The sequence below is a fragment of the Delphinus delphis genome, chromosome 2, assembly GCF_949987515.2.
Source record: "Delphinus delphis chromosome 2, mDelDel1.2, whole genome shotgun sequence".
NCBI lineage: Eukaryota > Metazoa > Chordata > Mammalia > Artiodactyla > Delphinidae > Delphinus > Delphinus delphis.
In genome coordinates this window covers 139079860-139105316 of record NC_082684.1, presented here as the reverse complement: position 1 = coordinate 139105316, position 25457 = coordinate 139079860, and the positions used below count along the sequence as shown (strand labels likewise).

Here is a 25457-nt window from a genome sequence, read left to right as displayed (position 1 = left end):
ATGTACAGATAGCCATATACAAACCCATGACTTAGATTTATGCACAGATTTGACATTATGGTCTCAGCAATTTCAATTGCACTTTATCACACAATAAAAAAGTTGGTGGCAAAGAAGAAAGGCTGCAGAAGTGACTGTTACAGACCCATTTAGGAAATGTCATTTAGAAAATTTTTTCCTGGTAATACATATAGACATATGTACCCACATTGTGGATAAATACATTTTGTTTTACATATACACACACACACCCCAGAAATAAGTATGTTCCCAGGCCATTTGATGCTGGAGAAAACACCAAACAGTTGTCACAACAGTTCCTGAAGACAATGCCATCTCATGCAATATAACATTTTTATTACACAGTACCTTGCCATGAGGGCTCATGGAAGAAATTTATCTCAGGTCTCAGAACCAGAAATATCTGAGTTTTTCTTGAAAACCTGGTTTTTATCTTTTACACACTGTGAATCATGCAACTCGTGTTTTTCCTATCTGCTGGCCGATCTCTGGCAGAACATCACAGGATGTGTGTAGAGGTGTACAAATCTTACTCAGGGCTTTATTTTCCTCTTTAGCCCTAATTCATTCTCTTATACTTTTATAAATAGTATTTATTTTTGTATGCTAAATCAAATCCTTTGTGAAAGAGGGCGGTAGGGAAATGAGGGAGGTAGATTAGGAGAGCGTAGTAAGAAATGCTGGTAAGTATGACATGTGTCAATCAAACAGTTAACTGTGTAACTGTTGACTTAGGTTTCTGTGGTCACTAAGACAGAGTAGATGATATATCACATAATACGCTTTACGAAAGAAGGTTAAAACTCAGATTTAGCATCAAGCTGGTTAACTTCAGTTATTTTAAGAAAGCATTTCATTCACTGACAATTCAGGATAAACAAGTACTACCAGATATCAAAGACATCAATGATAATCCTAAATAACCTCAGGCAGAAGGGTAACATATTTCAGCTGGAAAATCCCACACTGCCCCCACGGCTTGCTCCTCTTCGTCTACAGGAGGCTCAGCCTGAAGGCTCAGCCCAAGTCTCCTCACCCACAACAGAATCTGCTCTCTCTAGTTCTTGACTTTTCCACCTTTTATGACACAATCTTTCTAAACATTCCATAAGAAAAGTTGATTAAGAGTCCATCTTTCCCAAAAATGTGTTTCTTAATCTTTTTAAAATTCTGTAGAACCTAGACGTGGCAATTTATCTAGGTTCAACCCACCTCCATTTATCTGTCTTCCCATTATGTTTTGAAAACATAACTTTCAACATGTTTTAAATTGTATTACTAAACTTGTTGTTCCCAACGACCCCGCTGAGGCAAGTATAACAGGTAGTGGTATTCCCCATTTCAAAGATAAAAATGCTGGAGCTCAGAAAGGTTAAGTGTCTTGCCCCAGGTCAAAATCAATAGAGTCTATTGTGACTAAGTCAGATTTCATTGTTTGCTTCCAAAAAGTACGCCACTTTAACTACATTTATCCTCATCTTTTAACTTTCATTTCAGTTGAAATGAATTATCAATCATTTACAATATGCAAAGCACAATGTAGGAGACATGAGGGACATTAAAAAAACTCTAGACCTTCTAAGAGGTCTACTGGAAAGAAATACTAATAATACATAAGTAAGTCCAACATGAGACAAACCATTAGTGGCTTATTATAGATACTAACAAACTGCCATATAAATAACAGACAGAGTCACTGTGAGTAATCCTAGGAAAGTTTTCTGGAAGAGATGACATTTTAACCAGGCCTTAAGAGAGAGGCAGGACTTCATCAACAAAACCCAGGAGAAGGACATTTAAGGCAAACGATGCTTGAGCAGAGGCTCAAAAGGTATGTTTGGAGTCTGGCAGATGGACTACTATGCTATGGCAAAAATGCAGATTACCGCAGGGGAGAACTGGCTTCAAAAGCAGGCAAGCAACATTTTCCAGAATCTTTGATTTCTGGGTAGGCAGTGCAGAGTCACTGAGTTTTTTTTTAATAGGAAGGTAGCATGACCAGCAGGTGTTCTGTTGTTGTTCTTGTTGTGTTTGTGTGTGTGTCTGTGGTTTTTTTTTTTAATTAATTTATTTGTTTTTATTTTTGGCTGTGTTGGGTCTTCGTTGCTGTGCGCAGGCTTTCACTAGTTGCAGCGAGCAGGGACTACTCTTCATTGCGGTGCGCAGGCTTCTCACTGCGGTGGCTTCTCTTGTTGCACAGCATAGGCTCTAGGCTCACCGGCTTCAGTAGTTATGACACACGGGCTCAGTAGTTGTGGCTCACGGGCTTAGTTGCTCCGTGGCATGTGGGATCTTCCCGGACCAGGGCTCAAACCCGTGTCCCCTGCATTGGCAGGCGGATTCTTAACCAGTGCACCACCAGGGAAGTCCGTTGTGTACGTTTTTAAGAGCTCTACCTCTGGGAGCAGTATCAAAGGAGAGGAACTGGAAAAAGTAGGGAGATCAGTTTGAAAACTACCAGTTCAGGCAAAAGTAACAAGGGCCTATATTGAAGAGTGGAAAGAACAAATAGGCACAGAAATTTTACCAAAATAGATTAGACAGACATTCATTCGTTAAAAAAATATTTAATGACTGCCTACTGTGTGCCAGGCACTATAGGTACTTGGGATACAGCAGTGAATAAAACAGCAAAAACTTCTATCCTCAGGGAGCTTATATTCTAGTGTAGACTAAGAGAAACTGATAAATATAGCAAATAATGTTAGGTGCCGGGGGTGAGGGGGACAGAGCAAGGCAAAGCAGACAGAGAGTGAATATCTGGAAAGGAGAGCAAACTGGAATTTCAAATAGAGTGGTCAGGGTAGGTGTCACTGAAAAAGTAACATCAGAACGAAGACTTGAAGCAAGGGGATTTGCCTACAGACAACAGTATTCCAGTCAGAAGAAACAGCCATGTAAAGGCCCTATGGGGAAGTTGTGTGGTATGTTCATGGAAAAGCCAAGAGGTGTCAGTGTGGCAGAAGGAGAGTCATCAAGAAAGAGAGTAGCAGCAGAGGAGATCAGAGAGGAGTGAGGCCAGGATATGTAGAGTCTTATAGGCCCCTGCAGGGACCTAGGCTTCTACTCTGAGAAATAGTAAAGTCATTGGAGGTTTTGAGGAGAGAAGTGACATGATCTGTTATAAAACTGTCACAGGGCTAGGAGACTAGATAATGAGACTGATCAACTTGGAAACATAAATGGACAGAGAGGAATCTCAGTAGACGGCAAGACTGGGAACGTGAACTGGGAGCACAGAAATAATAACGGGAATGAAGAATAAACGGAGGAAGAACAAACAAAAACATACAATGAAACTTGCTTGAAGACACTGTTCAACTTTCCTCAGAGGAGGAATCTTTCACGCTTAGAAGTTTCTTTTAAACAATAGCTTCATGTTTATGTAGCACTCTATACTTCTCAAAAATATTTTCACATCCAGTTTCTCAATTCATAAGAGAAGAATTTCAGAGCTAAAAATGAATCTCAATCCAAAAAACCCAGAGTTTCCGTTTGAGCTATCATGTGACATGACCAAGGTCTCAAAGCTATTCATCAGTAGGATCGGGTTCAGAAGCCAAGTCTAACAGATTACCACCTACACAACAGGCACTACTATCCTCATATCATACAATGGGACACTAAGGCCCAGAGAAGTCAAGTAGCACATACAGATTCACATATAAGGCAGAGGATCAGCCAAAATGAAAATCCAGCTATCAACTCTAAGTCCAAAACTATTCAAATAGCAGCTATCTATTAGACAGCTTTCATTCTATAATTTATTTTACCCGTCACACTATAGCACATATTACTTTCTACTCCTTATATAAATCAGCATCGCACTTCTTTGATTTTTACCTTAAATGCCTGCAGTTCAGGTCCTGAGGCTTTTTTGATAGAGAACTGAGAGCTACTGAAAGATTTTAAGTAGAGGAGATATAAACAGATTTGTATTTCAGGTATATTATTCTAGTGAAATGTTGAAGATGGGCATAAGACAAGAGATGGGGCAACCAGTTTGGAGAGTTTTGTACCAGGCCAGGCAAAAGAGAAGGAAAGTTTGAGACAGAGCAGTGGCAAGAGGGATGGGCAGGACATAGTACAAAGATATTAAGAGTAAAATTTTCAAGGTTTGACTAATTGGACTGTGGGGAGTGAGGAGGTTGCAGGGACCAGGAATTAAGAAAAAGTAGAGTCAAGGATGAACCCAGGTTTCCAGCCTGGGTAGTTAATAGTAACACTTACTAAGATAGGGAATGTGAGAGAAGAGGTTCAGGAGAAAAATGAGTTTATTTTTGAATAGGTTAAGATTGTGGTCACCTGAGATGTTCAGGTAGAACGTCCATCAAGGAGTCAAATACGTGAATTTGGAGTTTAGGAACAAGTCAGAGCTAAAGAGAGATATCTGAGTCACTAACATAGAGATGATAAATACCTATGCAATATAGTTATCTCATTTCTCTTAAAAGTTCTTTTAAAAAGGTTTTTGTATGTCTAAAACAAACGTATATTACTTACTCTAACCAAAGTCTTACGTTGCTATACAAAATTCCTTCTTTACTAAATCTAGGTATACCTACCAGTGCGTAACCCTCTTCATCTGATTCAGGCTGAGACAAATCAGATTCACTCCTCGATTTGATCAGTCTATAATTTGGACTTGCGTGGATTAGCCGGCTCTCTGCAGTAAGACTTTCACTCCTGTCTCACATGCACAAAGAAAAGTTTTTCGATTTGGGACTGTTAGTGAACATAAAATTGAATGGAACTAGCAGCACAGAGATAAAACACACACACAGTGAGGAGTAATTATGTCTGTCAAAGGAAAACCCTGGCTCTCAGTCAGGTCTAAGCACAAAGTCCTTCTCAATTACATCAGAATAACTTCCATGCCACTAAATTACAGAATTATGCCAATCAACTACTGTTGTTTATATGTGTGAAAAATTGTGCCTCCTCATCTAATCAGAAATTTATACTCCAGGCTGAATTAGTATCACTCTTTACATTAAATTCATCCTTGTCAATTTGTATTTCCTCCTCCATGTCTGTGTTAATTTCAGAATACAATAAGTGAGAATAAACCATTTCAATGCATAAAGAAACAAGGAGAGGAGAGAAATGTTTTAAGTTTCTAGTCAGTCCCACCTGGTCATAAGTCCACCCCCTTCAGAGGCACTTGTGGAAGGCTGCTGCAACTGTCCTTCTTCCCTTCGCTTCTGAAGCTCATCAATCACAGGACTTACTCCTAATATTAACAGGGCACATCGATGGATCACGGAGTTGCAGGCAGCAGTGTACACATCCTGACCCTCAGGAAGGTCTGTGCTGACCCTTCGCTCTTGCTGAGACTGAGGAGGTGGATCATCAGCTCGAGCCCCAGACCCTGCCCCACTGTTCATTCTATCTCGATCTCGGCTACGAGCTACTTCACGGGCTGAGAGGAAACACTGAAAGATTTCTGTAACATGTAACACAAAAACAAGGTCTTAACACATGGGGAGAGAAGAGCAAAGAAAATAACAATAAAAACAGTCAAAAAGTTTGGACCAAAAACTTATTGAAAGAGGGAAAATCATTTTTTAGACATTAAATACTAAGTAACTAAGTTAAATTTTATCAAAAATACACGTATAACATTAAACTTTTTATAAAAATTACAATAGGAAATACTTATGCCTTTACAGAATTTAGATTTGGTTGATTCTATTTCTACTCTTATGAGTTTGATCAGTGGTTTGCAAAGTGTGGTTCTAGAAGAGCAGCATCAACATCATCTGGCACTTGTTAGAAATGAAAAATATTGGGCCCATCCCAGACTTTCTAATCAGAAGCTCTGGGCATGGAGCCAGCAATGTACGTTTTAACAAGTCCTCCAGCTGATTTTGAAGGTCATTAAAGTTTGAGAATCACTGGGTTAGATAAAAATAGCTGCCTATTTCTGAAATGTTCACAACCTTGGTTTGAAATTGTCAGGTTACAAAAGAAACAGACAAAAGTTAAGTTGCATTAGTTATAATGAAGAGCCCCCTTTCCCCTTCCGAAGTCCATATAATTCCTAATACCTACACTTTGTTGTATTTTAAACATATTACATAAGGACAACCATTAAAGGTCTTTGCTGAAACAGAATCTGGTTATAATAATATGGCCAAGACAGCCCCCAGAGTCAAATAGTATCACCAGGAATGTCCATCTTATGCCAGCTCTTCCCAATTCACAAGTGTAAAAAGTGGGTTTAACAAGGTTCTGATGCAGTGATAGGTATTTCACAATAGGAAAAGAATGTTTTACTCAAATTTAAGTGAAGATGGTATTTTTAATGGGGAACCCAGGCAAGAAAGTTAGTAAAATACTAGATTTGTCTGTTAATATGGAAGTACAAACTTTAAAAATGCATTTGTATATTTCAAAGTATTATTATGACAATATATTCATTATGCTGTTGAAAGTCCCTTATTTCTAAGAAAATCAAAGCAACGAACTAACAGTCTAGAGCTAGAAATCAGTTAAAGTAACTAAGAGAATGGTTACTGGAATTTGAGGCAGACCTGGTTCTAATTCCAGCTGCTACGAACAGTGGCCCTAGGCACATAATTTTGCCTCCTTAAACCTCAGTTTGTCCATCTTTAGAACAGGGTAATACTAGAAATCATCTAAGACGGAGAGGATTATGAGTTAATCTATGTGAAGCATTTGACCCAGTACCCAGCATATAACTGATGCTCAAAAATGGCAGCTAGTTTAAAAATTATTACTCCCTGGGTAACTATTACGCTTTCTTTTAATATAATTGAGGGTTATCTTTTGTTACTGTGCTTTCCCCTTTGGTCTTTGCTTTTAGGAATTTCTAAACTAAGTCTTAAGTTCATCTGTAAATGTTCCCTCAGCCTAGGTTTTAAAATATAATTATTCTCTGGGAATTTCCTGGCGGTCCCGTGGTTAGGACTCAGTGCTCTCACTGCCAGGGCCCAGGTTCAATCAATCCCTGGTTGGGGAGCTAAGATCCTGCAAGCCATGCAGCACAGCAAAAAAAAAAAAAAAAAAATATATATATATATATATATATACACACACACACACGTTTTATATATATATATATATTTTAATATATATATAAAATTATTCTCCACCTCCTCATCTCCAATCCCCTCTTCTCCATCTGAACCTTATATTTCTCCTCTTGTTTTAATGGGTTTTGACCTTGTTTTGAGTCACCTCAAAATCATTTTTAGAAGTATGCACAACACAGATAAATTGATAATAAAGTAAGTGTCAAATTGACTGAAATATATATACAATCTCAATACCAAATGCATAGATGGCCAAAATGTTTTAGGCTACAAAAGTAAATATACACTTTAACTTGAAACAGCCAGATCACTCAAAAGATAACAAATATTTTAAAGCTTCCATATTTCTCTTTAAACATCTAAATGATTACATTTTAAAACTATCTGTAGCCTTGTAATAAAAAAGTATGAAAAATGTCATTCACCAGCCAATAATATTCTCATGTATATTCTTGCTCTCTACTGAAATCAGCAGTGCAGTCAGTGGGGGAAGTTTATAATTTAAAAAGTTCTACATATGGAAAATAATTGGGCTCTCCTAATAGGCTTAGAAAGGGGCTCTCTTCCTCACCACCCAGAGGCCAGCCAGGTGAATGGACAACTTGGTACCCTCCAGAGAACATGCTTTGAATGTCCCTATCCAATGACTCATGGGCATCACTTCATAAATGAGACTCAGTGGAACAGGTACTGTTTCCAAAAGCCTGCTTCCAGAGCTTTTCAGCCCAAAACATGCAATCCAACAGCTTCAGGACGGAACTAGCAGTTGTAAGAACTGAAATGTAGCTAATCAGATCATCAGGAGAATATCACACCTCTTTAGAAAAACTGTAAGGAAATGTTTTTGCCTCTCTCTTCTACAGTCAGTTTCCCTACCAAAAAGAATGCCACAGTGTGTATCTGTAAAGCAAGACGGATATACTCACTGCCAGCTGTCATCACTTCATGTTCCCGTTCTTCCTCCTCATCCCCCGGCTCTGGATGCCCCTCTTCCCTATCTCGCTCAGCCTGTTCTTCCATTTCAGCTTCTTCATCAATGGTCCGGGTAAATGAATGCTCCTGAGGATCAACATCTGCAGAGTCTTGGTTTTCCGAGATCTTAAAGAATGATCAGAGCTACACTGAATATATATATTTTTTAATTTTGAAAAATATCATTAAAACCTTGATTTTTTTATCATGGAAAATAATGCTAATAGCAGTAATAACACATGAATTTTACCACAAAAACAAAAGATATACTGGATAAATCTGAAAAGATTAGAAAGAATGTATGTACACAAAATATACAGAAACATCTAACTATGCTCTCTTTCTCAATATTTTGATTAAAATGTCATGCTGTAAATTGACTCATACATATTGCTGTTCTGCTGTAAACTGCTAAGTTAAAATGAGTTGAGTACGACACCAAGCATAAAAGGTAAAGAACATGAAATGTGATTCCATTCAGTCTCCCTCAAGCTGTGTATGTTATTGTTACTCTGTATAAATGTTTAATAATGCTAATTTAAAACAAAACAGCATTTTTAACCTTTTTTTGGTGAAAAACTTTAAGTTCTACTCTCTTAGCAAATCTCTATTATACAAACAGTATTGTTTTTAATTATTTTCTTTACTTTGTTTGTCCCTGAGGAAACCAAAAATTAGAAATCTGGTAAGGACAATGTTAATTTTATTTCCCATGGTGGTTATGCTACCTCGCAGTCATCTAAAGAAAAGAGTCCTTACAACAGTGGTGAAGAGAGTCACAAACATCCCACATATTTCAGTATAAAGCACAAGTGAAATTTTTTAATGATATCCTCAGATGTACAATAAAAGTTATTTTGTGATTCATGATTGGATGGGGATACTGAGCAGTCAGTCAGACTCACAAAATACGTAAGTCATGTATCTCCACAATATTTAAGTTTCAAATTTGAGACTCAACAAAATGGCTAATTAGTATATTTCATGGGCTTTCAAGGTCACTAACAAATAGTTGGATCCACAAATATTAAATCAGTGCATGCCAAAAGAATACTATAACACAAATGTAGAGATAAAGTTTGGTTTTTAAAATCTAAGATCTAAATAATGGAGTGCAAAGCATCTAACATATGACATTTCAAAGTAAGCACTTTTGAAGGTGAGGTATCAGGCTATACTCATAATTATAGGATCGTGCTATCAGGATTACCAAGCACTTTAGAAATCATCTCATTTTTGTTGCAAGGACTACTTCTGGAACATCCTTAATGAAAGTTTTCAATCTTTACCTCCAGCGGTGGGCAACTCTAATCATTAGAAGGCTTTTTTCCTTACATTCAGCTAACAATGATTCTCCATTCAGTTGTTACCCTTTGGTCCTACCTGTGCCCTCTGGAACAACAGGGAACACATTTATTTCCTCTCCTACATGGAAGTCCTTTAAATATCTTTAAGGCACCTATCATACGACTCCCCTTCGCTTTCATTCTCTAAGCTAAACATTTCTGACACTTTCCAGTTCTTGTATAAGATGATTTTCAGACCTTTAACCAATCTAACTTTGCTAATATCCCTCATAAGTTATGGCACCCCAAATCAAATAGGATAATTCAAACGTGATCTGATGAGCGAAAACAAAGGAATAATATTTCATATGATTTGGACAATTCAATTTGTTGTTATTACCTATATGGCCTAAGAATATATAAACTTCCTTAGCAGCCATATCACACTTGATAAGTGGGTGGTTAAATAAACCCCCAATCTTCTACTCATCCAATTATTTTCACTAGAAAAAGAACTACTCAATATTTATTGAACATCTGCAATAATTAAGCCACAGTTTTTTTCCCCTCACATACACAAATATGGAGCTATCTCTCACAGCTTGCAGAAAAACATACAAATTAACTGATTTCCAACTTTACCCATCTGTCTCTTGATGATGACCTGGTCTGAATAAGTTCAAGGTTCTTGCAAGCAAGTAAACGACTTCGAACTTTGTACACACAACGGTACACTTCTGATAAGCTTTTACCAGGTTGATATCTAAATAAAGAACCAAAATAGAAAAGTTACTTAACTTCTGACATCATGAGAGCAAATATTTGTCTGAGGATAGTTTAAGTTACTTGCCGGCTTTCTCCACATGCTTGACTGAGTAAATTTGTGTGTTTCAGAAGAGCTGCAAGAACAAATCTAGACACAGTGTCCAAGAGTGACTCATTACTTAAAGTTGCACTGTCCCAATCTGAAAATAAAAATGATACACTGACATTTCACAGAAAACAGTTCAGAGGTAATTTTAATAGCTTTAGTAATCTAACACCTGAATTTTATCGTTTTCCTAAGCAGTTATTTAACAAACGCACCTACTAGATCCCGCATACTGTGCTAGGAACCCAGCAGTGAACAAAACTAAGTCCCAGATCTCACAGAGCTTATATTCTAGTTGCGGTGGGGGAGGGGTATGAGGTGACAATAAATAAAAACATTAATATGACAGATAAATGCTATGGAGAAAAATAAAGCAGGGTGAGGAGAACAGGGAATACTGTACTGTGTGGGTTTACTATTTTTTATAAGCTGGTTTGGGAAGGTCCCCAATAAGGCTACAATCAAGCAGAGAGATCTAGATGAGGTAGGGGAAGAAGCCACACAAACAGTGTCCTTTCAAAAAAACTATGTAGAGGCCCTGCCTGAGTTCAAGGAGGACAGAGCAGCTAGAGCAAAATGTGCATGCACAAGAGTGGTAGGAGACATTAGAAAGCTGTCTGGGGTCCAGATCACATAGGGCCTTGCAGGCCATTGCAAGTCCTCTAGGTTTTACACTGAGGGAAATGGGAAGGACCATTAGAAACTGTGAACAGAGGTACGGGATGATGTGATCTGTGTTTTAAAAGGCTCACTCTAACTGCTGAGTGCAGAATTTACTACAGGAACAGCAACAGCAGAAGTAATTATTACATAGTAGTAGCAGTGGGGTTAGTAAAAAGTGGTTAGACTCCAGATGTATTCTGAAGGTAGAGTTGAAGAAATCTGTTGATGGATCAGATGTGCACATGAGAGCAGACAAGGATGACTATAATGTATTTAGAATGCAGTTGGCTTTTACTGAGAGAAGATCACAAGGACAGTCCTTTGGGAGGATAGGTATCTGTAATCAGGAGTCTGGTTCTGAATACTATGTATTACACACCCTAGTGGAGACACTGAGTAAACTAGTCAAGTATGTATATATGTGGTATTTGAAGCCATCAGATACTGTGAATACTAATATACTGTGTATATTTAGGTAGGTAAGAAATGAAACATTTGGACAGAGATGAGTATGTGCAATTGAAAACCCAAATCACAGCATTAGATGATGAAAACTAGTCAGCTGCTTTCTTTAATTCCACGTTAGCACACCAGTTCTATAATTTAAAAATGAAATACATTCAGTAGATTCCAAATGGGGATGGGAGGTTTACCGTCTACTCCCAGAATGTCTGCTAGACTCTGTTAATTTGACAAGATTTACCATGCTACTTAAAAACAAAACCAAGAACCGAGCCCGCGTTTCCGCAGAGCTGGAACTCCCACAGCTCGGGGTCTCTTCCCTCCGCCATCACGGAACGGCCCCAGAGCCCGAGGAGAGGGCGGCCTCACTGAGGCTGCCGGCTCTGGAGGGGCCCCGGCGGCCGAAGCCATGACAGTTGTGGGGATGGCAAGCCGGGAAGATGGCGGAAGAGTAAGCCGCGGAGATCACCTTCCTCCCCACAGATACACCAGAAATACATCTACACGTGGAACAACTCCTACAAAACACCTACTGAACGCTGGCAGAAGACCTCAGACCTCCCAAAAGGCAAGAAACCCCCCACGTACCTGGGTAGGGCAAAAGAAAAAAGAATAAACAGAGACAAAAGGATAGGGACGGGACCTGCACCAGTGGGAGGGAGCTGTGAAGGAGGAAAGGTTTCCACACACTAGGAAGCCCCTTCACGGGCGGAGACTGCAGGTGGCGGAGGGGGAAGCTTCGGAGCCGTGGAGGAGAGCACAGCAACAGGGGTGTGGGGGGCAAAGCGGAGAGATTCCCGCACAGAGGATCGCTGCCGACCGGCACTCACCTGCCCGAGAGGCTTGTCTGCTCACCCGCCGGGGCGGGCAGCGCTGGGAGCTGAGGCTCGGGCTTCGGTCGGAGCGCAGGGAGAGGACTGCGGTTGGCGGCGTGAACGCAGCCTGCAGGGGGTTAGTGCGGCACAGCTGGCCGGGAGGGAGTCTGGGGAAAAGTCTGGACCTCCCGAAGAGGCAAGAGACTTTTTCTTCCCTCTTTGTTTCCTGGTGCGCGAGGAGAAGGGATTAAGAACGCTGCTTAAAGGAGTTCCAGAGACGGGCGCAAGCCGCGGCTAAAAGTGCGGACCACAGAGACAGGCATGAGACGCTAAGGCTGCTGCTGCCGCCACCAAGAAGCCTGTGTGCGAGCACAGGTCACTATCCACAGCCCCCTTCCAGGGAGCGTGTGCAACCCGCCACTGCCAGGGTCCCGGGATCCAGGGACAACTTCCCCGGGAGAACACACGGCGCGCCTCAGGCTGGTGCAACGTCACGCTGGCCTCTGCCGCCGCAGGCTCGCCCCGCACTCCGTGCCCCTCCCTGCCCCCCGCCTGAGTGGGCCAGAGCCCCCGAATCAGCTGCTCCTTTAACCCCGTCCTGTCTGAGTGAAGAACAGACGCCCTCCGGTGACGTACACGCAGAGGCGGGGCCAAATCCAAAGCTGAGCCCCTCGGAGCTGTGAGAACAAAGAAGAGAAAGGGAAATCTCCCCCAGCAGCCTCAGAAGCAGCGGATTAAAGCTCCACAATCAATTTGATGTACCCTACATCTGTGAAATACATGAATAGACAACGAATCATCCCAAATTAAGGAGGCGGACTTTGAGAGCAAGATTTATTATTTTTTCCCCTTTTCCTCTTTTTGTGAGTGTGTATGTGCATGCTTCTGTGTGAGATTTTGTCTGTATAGCTTTGCTTCCACCATTTGTTCGAGGGTTCTATCCGTCTGTTTTTTTAATATTTTTCTTAATAATTACTTTTTATTTTAATAACTTTATTTTATTTTACTTTATCTTCGTCCTTTCTTTCCTTCCTTCCCTTCTTTAGACAACGAATCATCACAAATTGAGGAGGTGGACTTTGAGAGCAAGATTTAGGATTTTTTTCCCCTTTTCCTCTTTTTGTGAGTGTGTATGTATGTGTATGCTTCTATGTGAGATTTTGTCTGTATAGCTTTGCTTCCACCATATGTCCAAGGGCTCTATCCGTCCGTTTTTTTCTCTTAATAATTATTTTTTTATTTTAATAACTTTATTATATTTTATCTTATTTTATTTAACTTTATCTTCTTTCTTTTTTCCTTCCTTCTCTCCTTCCTTTCTTCCTTCCTCCCTCCCTCCCTTTCTGTCTTTTTCTTTCTTTCTTTCTACTTCTACTAATTCTTTCTACTTTTTCTCCCTTTTATTCTGAGCCATGTGGATGAAAGGCTCTTGGTGCTGCAGCCAGGAGTCAGTGCTGTGCCTCTGAGGTGGGAGAGCCAATTTCAGGACACCGGTCAACAAGAGACCTCCCAGCTCCACATAATATCAAATGGCAAAAATCTCCCAGAGATCTCCATCTCAACACCAGCACCCAGCTTCACTCAACAACCAGCAAGCTACAGTGCTGAACATCCTATGCCAAACAACTATCAAGACAGGAACACAACCCCACCCATTAGCAGAGAGGCTGCCTACAATCATAACAAGTCCACAGACACCCCAAAACACACCGCCAGACGTGGACCTGCCCACCAGAAAGACAAGATCCAGCCTCATCCACCAGAACACAGGCACTAGTCCCCTCCACCAGGAAGCCTACACAACCCACTGAACCAACCTTAGCCACTGGGGACAGACACCAAAAACAACGGGAACTACAAACCTGCAGCCTGCAAAAAGGAGACCCCAAACACAGTAAGATAAGCAAAATGAGAAGACAGAAAAACATACAGCAGATGAAGGAGCAAGATAAAAACCCACCAGACCTAACAAATGAAGAGGAAATAGGCAGTCTACCTGAAAAAGAATTCAGAATAATAACAGTAAAGATGATCCAAAATCTTGGAAATAGAATAGACAAAATGCAAGAAACATTTAACAAGGACCTAGAAGAACTAAAGATGAAACAAACAACAATGAACAACACAATAAATGAAATGAAAAATACTCTAGATGGGATCAATAGCAGAATAACTGAGGCAGAAGAACGGATAAGTGACCTGGAAGATAAAATAGTGGGAATAACTACTGCAGAGCAGAATAAAGAAAAAAGAATGAAAAGAACTGAGGACAGTCTCAGAAACCTCTGCGACAACATTAAACGCACCAACATTCGAATTATAGGGGTTCCAGAAGAAGAGAAAAAGAAAGGGACTGAGAAAATATTTGAAGAGATTATAGTTGAAAACTTCCCTAATATGGGAAAGGAAATAGTTAATCAAGTCCAGGAAGCACAGAGAGTCCCATACAGGATAAATCTAAGGAGAAATACACCAAGACACATATGAATCAAACTGTCAAAAATTAAACACAAAGAAAACATATTAAGAGCAGCAAGGGAAAAACAACAAATAACACACAAGGGAATCCCCATAAGGTTAACTGATCTTTCAGCAGAAACTCTGCAAGCCAGAAGGGACTGGCAGGACATATTTAAACTGATGAAGGAGAAGAACCCGCAACCAAGATTACTCTACCCAGCAAGGATCTCATTCAGATTTGATGGAGAAATTAAAACCTTTACAGACAAGCAAAAGCTGAGAGGGTTCAGCACCACCAAACCAGCTCTACAACAACTGCTAAAGGAACTTCTCTAGGCAAGAAACACAAGAGAAGGAAAAGACCTACAATAACGAACCCAAAACAATTAAGAAAATGGGAATAGGAACATACATATCGATAATTACCTTAAATGTAAATGGACTAAATGCTCCCACCAAAAGATACAGAATGGCGGAATGGATACAAAAACAAGACCCATATATTTGCTGTCTACAAGAGACCCACTTCAGACCTAGAGACACATACAGACTGAAAGTAAGGGGATGGAAAAAGATATTTCATGCAAATGGAAACCAAAAGAAAGCTGGAGTAGCAATTCTCATATCAGACAAAATACACTTTAAAATAAAGACTATTAGAAGAGACAAAGAAGGACATTACATAATGATCAAGGGATTGATCCAAGAAGAAGATATAACAATTGTAAATATTTATGCACCCAACATAGGAGCACCTCAATACATATGGCAAATACTAACAGCCATAAAAGGGGAAATCGACAGTAACACATTCATAGTAGGGGACTTTAACACCCCACTTTCACCAATGGACAGATCATCCAAAATGAAAATAAATAAGGAAACACAAACTTTAAATGATACATTAAACAAGATGGACTTAACTGATATTTATAGGACATTCCATCCAAAAACAACAGAATACACATTTTTCTCTAGTGCTCATGGAACATTCTCCAGGATAGATCATATCTTGGGTCACAAATCAAGCCTTGGTAAATTTAAGAAAATTGAAACCATATCAAGTATCTTTTCCGACCACAACGCTATGAGACTAGATATCAATTACAGGAAAAGATCTGTAAAAAATACAAACACATGGAGGCTAAACAATATACTACTTATTAACGAAGTGATCACTGAAGAAAACAAAGAGAAAATAAAAAAATACCTAGAAACAAATGACAATGGAGACACGACAACCCAAAATCTATGGGATACAGCAAAAGCAGTTCTAAGAGGGAAGTTTATAGCAATACAATCCTACTTTAAGAAACAGGAAACATCTCGAATAAACAACCTAAACTTGCACCTTAAGCAATTAGGGAAACAAGAACAAAAACCCCCCAAAGTTAGCAGAAGGAAAGAAATCATAAAAATCAGATCAGAAATAAATGAAAAAGAAATGAAGGAAACGATAGCAAAGATCAATAAAACTAAAAGCTGGTTCTTTGAGAAGATAAGCAAAATTGATAAACCATTAGCCAGACTCATCAAGAAAATAAGGGAGAAGACTCAAATCAACAGAATTAGAAATGAAAAAGAAGTAACAACTGACACTGCAGAAATACAAAAGATCATGAGAGATTACTACAAGCAACTCTATGCCAATAAAACGGACAACCTGGAAGAAATGGACAAATTCTTAGAAATGCACAATCTGCCAAGACTGAATCAGGAAGAAATAGAAGATATGAACAGACCAATCACAAACACTGAAATTGAAACTGTGATTTAAAATCTTCCAACAAACAAAAGCCCAGGACCAGATGGCTTCACAGGTGAATTCTATCAAACATTTAGAGAAGAGCTAACAGCTATCCTTCTGAAACGCTTCCAAAATATTGCAGAGGGAGGAACACTCCCAAACTCATTCTATGAGGCCACCATCACCCTGATACCAAAACCAGACAAGGATGTCACAAAGGAAGAAAACTACAGGCCAACATCACTGATGAACATAGATGCAAAGATCGTCAACAAAATACTAGCAAACAGAATCCAACAGCACATTAAACGGATCATACACCATGATCAAGTGGGGTTTATTCCAGGAATGCAAGAATTCTTCAATATATGCAAATCAATCAACGTGATACACCATATTAACAAATTGAAGGAGAGAAACCATATGATCTCAATAGATGCAGAGAAAGCTTTCAAAAAAATTCAACACCCATTTATGATAAAAACCCTGCAGAAAGTAGGCACAGAGGGAAAGTTCTTCAAAATAATAAAGGCCATATATGACAAACTCACAGCCAACATCGTCCTCAATGGTGAAAAACTGAAAGCATTTCCACTAAGATCAGGAACAAGACAAGGTTGCCCACTCTCACCACTCTTATTCAACATAATTTTGGAAGTTTTAGCCACAGCAATCAGAGAAGAAAAGGAAATAAAAGGAATCCAAATCGGAAAAGAAGAAGTAAAGCAGTCACTGCTTGCAGATGACATGATACTATACATAGAGAATCCTAAAGATGCTACCAGAAAACTACTAGAGCTTATCAATGAATTTGGTAAAGTTGCAGGATACAAAATTAATGCACAGAAATCTCTGGCATTCCTATACACTAATGATGAAAAATCTGAAAGTGAAATCAAGAAAACACTCCCATTTACCACTGCAACAAAAAGAATAAAATATCTAGGAATAAACCTACCTAAGGAGACAAAAGACCTGTATGCAAAAAATTATAAGACACTGATGAAAGAAATTAAAGATGATACAAATAGATAGAGAGATATACCATGTTCTTGGATTGGAAGAATCAACATTGTGAAAATGACTCTACTACCCAAAGCAATCTACAGATTCAATGCAATCCCTATCAAACTACCACTGGCATTTTTCACAGAACTAGAACAAAAAAATTCACTATTTGTATGGAAACACAAAAGACCCCGAATAGCCAAAGCAATCTTGAGAACAAAAAACGGAGCTGGAGGAATCAGGCTCCCTGAATTCAGACTATACTACAAAGCTACAGTAATCAAAAGACAATATGGTACTGGCATAAAAACAGAAAGATAGATCAATGGAACAGGATAGAAAGCCCAGAGATAAACCCACGCACATATGGTCACCTTATCTTTGATAAAGGAGGTAGGAATGTACAGTGGAGAAAGGACAGCCTCTTCAATAAGTGGTGCTGGGAAAACTGGACAAGTACCTGTAAAAGTATGAGATTAGGTCACTCCCTAACACTATACACAAAAATAAGCTCAAAATGGATTAAAGACCTAAATGTAAGGCCAGAAACTATCAAACTCTTAGAGGAAAACATAGGCAGGACACTCTATGACATAAATCACAGCAAGATCCTTTTTGACCCACCTCCTAGAGAAATGGAAATGAAAACAAAAATAAACAAATGGGACCTAATGAAACTTCAAAGCTTTTGCATAGCAAAGGAAACCATAAACAAGTCCAAAAGACAACCCTCAGAATGGGAGAAAATTTTTGCAAATGAAGCAACTGACAAAGGATTAATCTCCAAAATTTACAAGCAGTTCATGCAGCTCAATATCAAAAAAACAAACAACCCAATCCAAAAATGGGCAGAAGACCTAAACAGAGATTTCTCCAAAGAAGATAAAGGCAGCCAAAAATAAATAAAAATAAAAATAAATTTATAAAAAAAAAAAACCTAACCGCACATTCCAAGAAAATGATGCAAATAAGAGGATATCAGAAAATACAACTCAGAAAGTAAGCTTTTTTTCTCCTCCACTATCATACTTTTCTGCCACTGGTGAAAGTCAACACGATAGAATGAATAAACGAATGACAAATTGGATGAGATTAAACTTTCAAAGGTATCATCTCACTGGTGTTTTAAAGATCTGAATGATATGTATCTCATCTTTATTATACGAAGTAAAGGTGAAAATGTATTTACTTTTACCATTTTTATCGCAGAAGGAAGAAAATCCAAAGACACAGGGGAGCAGGGACTAAAGAAAGAGCAATGTGGAGAAAGACAACTAGGGGTATGTGATTCTGAACAATCCAAGTCATTGTTAAAAGTGGATGAGAGCTAAAAAGAAATCAGGTACAACCTTTGAAAACTTGTACATAAAATTAATTTTATTAATCAAGTAATATTAGAAACTGAAATACCACTACACACTTGCATAGCACTTTACTGCTGTACTTAATAATATACCTCATTTCAAACTGGTATCTTCACTAGCACTCTAAAATGGACAAGTGTTTTATACAGGAGGAAAATGACCCAAGCCCAGAGCTCAGACTTCCACATACACATATTTCAGTTCTTCACCAGGGCTCACAAAGGGAAGAGATTCATTAAACCGACTCTTATACTAGATCCATTTACGCTGCATGGAATCCTTCAGTAAAATGCTGCCTCTGGATTTATTTTTCACACTAATCTCAATTTTCCCACAGTGGATTTTCTTCAAGTGGGATATATGTATATAAAAGAATACACGAGGTTTCATACCAAGCACTTCAAAATGTTCCACTAGCAGGAATAAGAAATTGTTTCTAAAATGTTAATTGTAGAGACTTCCCTTGTGGTGCAGTGGTTGAGAATCCACCTGACAATGAAGGCGACATGGGTTCGAACCCTGGTCCGGGAAGATCCCACATGCTCTGGAGCAACTGGGCCCGTGTGACACCACTGCTGAGGCTGTGCTCTAGAGCCTGTGCGCCACAGCTACTGAGCCAGCATGCCACAACTGCTGAAGCCCACGCTCCGTGACAAGAGAAGCCACCGTGGTGAGAGGCCCCCACTCACCGCACTAGAGAAAGCCCGCACTCAGCAGCAAAGACACAACACAGCCAAAAATAAAAATAAATAAAACAAATAAATTTATTTTTTAAAACTGTTAGAGGTTTTTTTTTTTTTTTTTCCCGCAGTACGCGGGCCTCTAACTGCTGTGGCCTCTCCCGTTGCGGAGCACAGGCTCCAGACACGCAGGCTCAGCGGCCATGGCTCACGGGCCCAGCCGCTCCGCGGCATGTGGGATCCTCCCGGACCGGGGCACGAACCTGTGTCCCCTGCATCGGCAGGCGGACTCCCAACCACTGCGCCACCAGGGAAGCCCTAAAAAAATGTTAATTGTAAAATCCCTTTTTCTATAAAAAAGTAATAGGGTAATCCCTGTGATTTTCTATTTACATATACTATACTATACTTATATTAGTTGGTATTATGAGCTATCTACATATTTAGCCCCTTTATCCTCTTCATCTTACCTTTACTAATAGCATAATCCTGCATGCTGATCCAAAGGCTTCGAGCCGGCTCTTTTGAACAACCCAATGCCAAGTCTACGTAGATAGCAATTTCAGGCCGCAATTTGTAATCAAAAGGCTTCTGTTCTTCATTTCCGGAAAGAGCTACTTCTAATAGGCAACTCATACATTTATCTAAAAAAAAAAAAATTACACAAGTTATTGATTTCAAGCTTTGTAAATTTTGGTGCTACAAATAAAAGCTTACCATATTTACTTAATGCATATGAAATGATACATTTCAAACCATTTTAAGTAGATGCTACAAAGGTAAAGTCCTTTAATGCTTCTCAATTGGGCATAGTATCACCCCTTTCTTTATGTGACTAAATGTAACATTCCAGGGAGGAGTTCTGGCATTTTGGTAGGCAGGGCCCTACATGTGCAGCACAGTCTTGTGTAACAAAGAACTTTCTTGCTCAAAACGGATTGATATCCTTGTTGAGAAGCATGGGACCACTGGGAAAGAGACTAGCCAAGATTTTTCTTTTCTTTTTGTAGACTTAAGGGAAAATAATCACTTCAGTATGATTTAAGGGAGATCAAAGATATTGACACTTGAACAATTTCTCAACTGATATTTACATTTGTTCAGGTGGTTCCTAACTTTCCAATGGGACATTTGGCATTAAGAATTCATTTTCCATTTAAAAAACAAAACACTTCTCTAAATGACAGGTTCCCGGGCTAATACCGAAAGTCAATTTAACCCACAATATAACTAAATTATCATTTATTTACAATTTTACAGACAAGAGCCTCTTCCTAATATATGCAAGTATTTTTTTTAGAAGCTACTGCTTATCTTTGTTTTTTATTATTATCATTTATTTTTGGCTGTGTTGGGTCTTCATTGCTGCACACGGGCTTTCTCTAGTTGCGGTGAGCGGGGGCTACTCTTTGTTGCGGTGCACCGGCTTCTCGTTGTGGTGCCTTGTTGCAGAGCATGGGCTCTAGGTGCGTGGGCTTCAGGAGTTGTAGCGTGCAGGCTCAGTAGTTGTGGCTCATGGGCTCTAGAACACAGGCTCAGTAGTTGTAGCACACGGGCTTAGTTGCTCCGTGGCATGTGGGATCTTCCTGGACCAGGGCTCAAACCCGTGTCCCCTGCATTGGCAGGCATATTCTTAACCACTGTGGGAAGTCCAATATATGCAAGTATTTAAACATAAAATGTAACATTTTAATAGTTTCATAATTTTATAATTTAAAAAGTGAAAACTAACATTAAAACTGAAATTGATTATATTCATACCAAAGGCCAGTTGAGTAAAGTACACATAACAGAAATATGAGGAAGGTAGAGATAAAGATACTTTTCTCCTCAGGAGGACATTTGGGACTATCACAGAGCTAAACACTGATAGCACTGGAACTACCTTTATGATGTTAAATACCCCTTGAAGAAAAACATGATTTTATTTTTTTTGATACAAACATTCCTAAGTACCAGTCTAGCACTCATCAGCCATGGCCGGAATCACTTTCTGGTTCATAAATGAAACAATGAATATACACTCCTATTTGGAAAAGGAAGAAAATCTTCAACATCTCTCACTCCCACCCTCCAACCCTCCAACCCCAAAGCAGAAATCTCCATGATTTTTGTCATGGTTTCTACTTTTGTTTCTCCTCTGGAGATTCTCTTAGATCGAGATTTCTCTTAGATTTTGCTTCTTGGACACTCTCTGAGTCTCTTTCTCTTATCAGAGAAATAATAAATTTAAAATCTAGGGACTTCCCTGGTGGTCCAGTGGGTAAGACTCTGAGCTCCCAATGCCAGGGGCCCAGGTTTGATCCCTGGTCAGGGAACTAGATCCCACATGCCGCAACTAAGAAGTCCGCATGCTACAACGAAGATCCCATGTGCTGCAACTAAGACCTGGCACAGCCAAAATAAATAAATATTTCTTAAAAATAAATAAATAAAATCTAATAAGACCATATGGGCTATCTAATCTAACTCATTATTTTAAGGATTGAAATTAGAGGTTCAGAGAGATTAAAGGACCAATCCTAGATAAAACAACTACATCATCTATTCAGGAACTGGAGAAATCCTCATGTTCAGACAGTCTGAGAGCGAGCCTACCATCAAAGTAGACAAATGGAAGATGAGGCAGGAAAGGAAACCCCAAAGGTACCATAAATGGGGAGGAAAAAAATAAGGAATCACACAAGGTAACATCAGCTTGAAAGGAGGACAGGCTGGGAGGAGAAGGGATTGGCCCTCACAACTGAGAGGTGTTTATGACCTGAGCCCTCATAAGTCATGGTCAGTAACCTTCTATGAAGCAGTTTCATAACCTCCAAGCCCCAGAACACAAGTAATTAAGCATTTTCCCATTTTTATGAGTTAGATGACTTGCTCAAAATGAGTGATAAATAAAAACAGAGTAGAACCAGGCCTACACTTCCCTAGTTCAGGGGCTCTTTTCACTATACGATGCTGCAGGACTTAACTGTTTTTCTGAGGGCTCCAAGTTACAGTCTTGGATCCCCTACCCTGCAAATGTTGCATTTGTTTTCTATCAGTTCTCTATTCAGCAAACCCAGAATAAGAGAAATCTCCAAAGGAGGTACAAACAGAAGCACGTATTCTAAATGCTGCAGAGAAGCACATTACCTAACTGAGGGGTATCCATTTCTACACCATCACTAAAAAGTGGTGTTTTCATCCAATATGCAGTGTCCTGTTCCTCTGGAGACACAGGCGAACCCTGAAGCATGCCACCAAGACACTGCCCAATAAGAAGAGCAATTGTTCTTTCCAGATCAACAAGCCACACCCAGGACTGGGCTGGCTGAGGTAATGGCACACCAGCAGGATCAATCAGTTCTGGCCCTCCTGAAAACAAAATCATTAGTAATTTATCTGGTGTTGAAGATTCTCAAGCTTTTTCATTTATATTGCACTGCAACAAGACACTGAAGCAAAATAATTTTATAATGAAAACATAGATTATAGCACTTTATGTATATATTCTCTTTAGTAGGCTAATCTAAAATACATTCAGATAAGTTTGCCATCAAATAAAAATCTGCTTTGTAAAGTTACTGATTTTGAGATAAACAGTGAAACAGTACATGGCAGAATTATCTCCCATTGATTCTATTCCTACTTTTCACTATCCAGATCAAATTTCAACCTTAAGAGTGAGTAACTGAGGTAGCTCATCCCTCCAAAATCAAAACAAGAGTTGATCTAGTAAAATGACACTTAGTATTGTTCAATGCTTTTAAGGCCTGAATTCAGATCTGTCCTATACTAAGATCCAGATCCATGCTTTCTTATTGTACATTTGTTTTTAAAAGTTCTTCACTTAAAAAAAAAAAAAAAAAACTACAGCTAGCCATAAAGATAAGAAGAGATATCAATGAAATCATAAAAGAAAAACACAAGAAATCATCCAATTCAAAAACTGGGTATTTGAAAACACTAATAAAATAGACAAACCTGTAATAAAATTAATCCAGAAAATAAAGATGGCATAAATTTTAAAATTAAAAATACAAAAAGAGGATATAACCACAGATACACTAGAGATTTTTAAAAACTATGTGTGAATATTATGATCTTTGTGTCAATAAATTTGAAAACCAACAAAATGACATTTTCTGAAAAAATATCAATTTCTGAAATGGATTTGAGAAGAAACAAAAAGCTGTAAGAGAACAATAACCACTAAAAAAAGAAAATTAATAGCCAAAAACCTATCTATAAAAAAAACACTAGGGCCAGATAGTTTTTTTTTGTTTGTTTTTGTGTTTTTTTTGCGGTACGCAGGCCTCTCACTGTTGTGGCCTTTCCCATTGCGGAGCACAGGCTCCGGACGCGCAGGCTCAGCGGCCATGGCTCATGGGCCCAGCCACTCCACGGCATGTGGGATCTTCCCGGACCGAGGCATGAACCCGTGTCCCCTGCATCGGCAGGCGGACTCTCAACCACTGCGCCACCAGGGAAGCCCAGGCCAGATAGTTTTTATAAACTCTTATAAACCTTCAAGAAGAGATAACTCCTAAATTACACACATTATTTCAGAGAAAAGGGAAAAAAAGGAAGATTCCAAACTGATGTTATGAGGTTAGTATAATTGTGGTCGTAAAAATGACACAAGAATAGCATGATAAAGGAAAATCATGGGAAAAAATCAGTTATGAACACAGATGCAAAAATCCAAAATAAAATGACACCTTCCTCGCCTAATACAAATAGAGTAAGTCTTAGCAAATTCTGAGATGCTTTAGAAAAACAAGAGTAAACCTGGAATGGCTCCATATAAAGCCTAATCAATATCCTGATACAGCTGTAACCTTAACACTTGACTTCATCTAAATCCAGCTGTCACAGAACAATGGGATATAAGACGGGCCCTCAAAGTATTCTGTCCAATCCCAATCTCTCCAGGAGAAGGAACCAAGCCTTCAAATAAGTGACTTGCCCAAGATCATACAGCCAATAGAGCCAATACTAAAATCTAAATCTTTTTATGCCTTAGACCAGGATTCTTTCCATAAAACATGTGACCTCATTTAAACTTGAAAGGTTTTTAAGATTTCAGTAATGAAACTCCTTTGATAGCCTTAGGATAGACAGACTTCAATGGAAAAATACATTGATGCTTTCTAGACATGATATTTTAAGATATATTCAATGGAACAAAATCATCAACATTTTATAAATTAAGAGTGAATTCACATATTACGTCTAAAATCAAAATGCTATTTCCTATAAAGTACCTAAAAAGAAAAACACAGAAAGAGAGGTTTCCAATTTCCATCTTTTACATTCAGTTATCTACATATCCAACCAAAATACAAAATATTTTACTGTCGAATAGAGATTTAAAACTAAAAACGTTTGCATTTAAGAAATAAAACAAATCAGTTCATTGATTGTAAAACGTGTCATTATGCTGTTGACTGATTTATGAAACAATGCCTCCTATCACCCACTGTAAGATGTATCCAAATTAAGCCATGTCAAAATTTGAAGAAAAGCATGTCTTGGAATCAATGAAATATATTTCAAGCCTGATGATCGGATAAAGACTTTATTCGTGACACTTATATATAAGGAACTTTCTTAAATTTTCCCATCTCAGTTGCCCACTTCACACTATAAGCTCTTAGACAGTAACAACTTTATCTTCTGAGTACATTAAACAACCAAGTGTCAGATACGATTTACCTGATGCAAGCAAGAGAAACAACTTTTCTCAAGAGCATTATTTGCTCCTTTATTATCTTTACTTACCATGAAGAGGCCACTGTAACTCTTGGTCTTCTAAAAGAGTGGCCGCTGGCAGGAGTCTATTAAGGCAATCAAGAGGTGGCAACAAGTCGAGGAGGTAACTCAATAAAGGCCGAGCCACCGACACTGGGAGTAACAGTAGGGAGTTAACAATCTGGCAGAGCATACTGCCTGCAGCTGAGACGTATATCACATCTATGAAGGGTAAGAAATTTAACAGGCATCAATTGTTTCAAACAAACTTAAAAAAAAAAACCTAATAAATACTATTTTTGCCTAGAACTCTTTGT

The 25457-nt window shown here is 38.9% G+C and overlaps 1 protein-coding gene across 12 annotated transcripts in view; it reads right to left on the bottom strand.

Annotated features, from left to right (window-relative positions):
* HERC1 (HECT and RLD domain containing E3 ubiquitin protein ligase family member 1) overlaps window positions 1-25457 on the bottom strand; it is a 213269-nt gene that overhangs the window by 105526 nt on the left and 82286 nt on the right. For all 12 annotated transcript variants that reach the window (XM_060005804.1, XM_060005802.1, XM_060005812.1 and 9 more), the window contains 8 exons: window positions 25171-25362; window positions 22540-22761; window positions 19878-20051; window positions 10188-10302; window positions 9980-10100; window positions 8006-8177; window positions 5155-5467; window positions 4587-4707 (listed from right to left, as the gene is read on the bottom strand). In XM_060005804.1, the coding sequence (XP_059861787.1) occupies window positions 4587-4707; window positions 5155-5467; window positions 8006-8177; window positions 9980-10100; window positions 10188-10302; window positions 19878-20051; window positions 22540-22761; window positions 25171-25362 (1430 nt within the window). The remainder of the gene's footprint in view (window positions 1-4586; window positions 4708-5154; window positions 5468-8005; window positions 8178-9979; window positions 10101-10187; window positions 10303-19877; window positions 20052-22539; window positions 22762-25170; window positions 25363-25457) is intronic.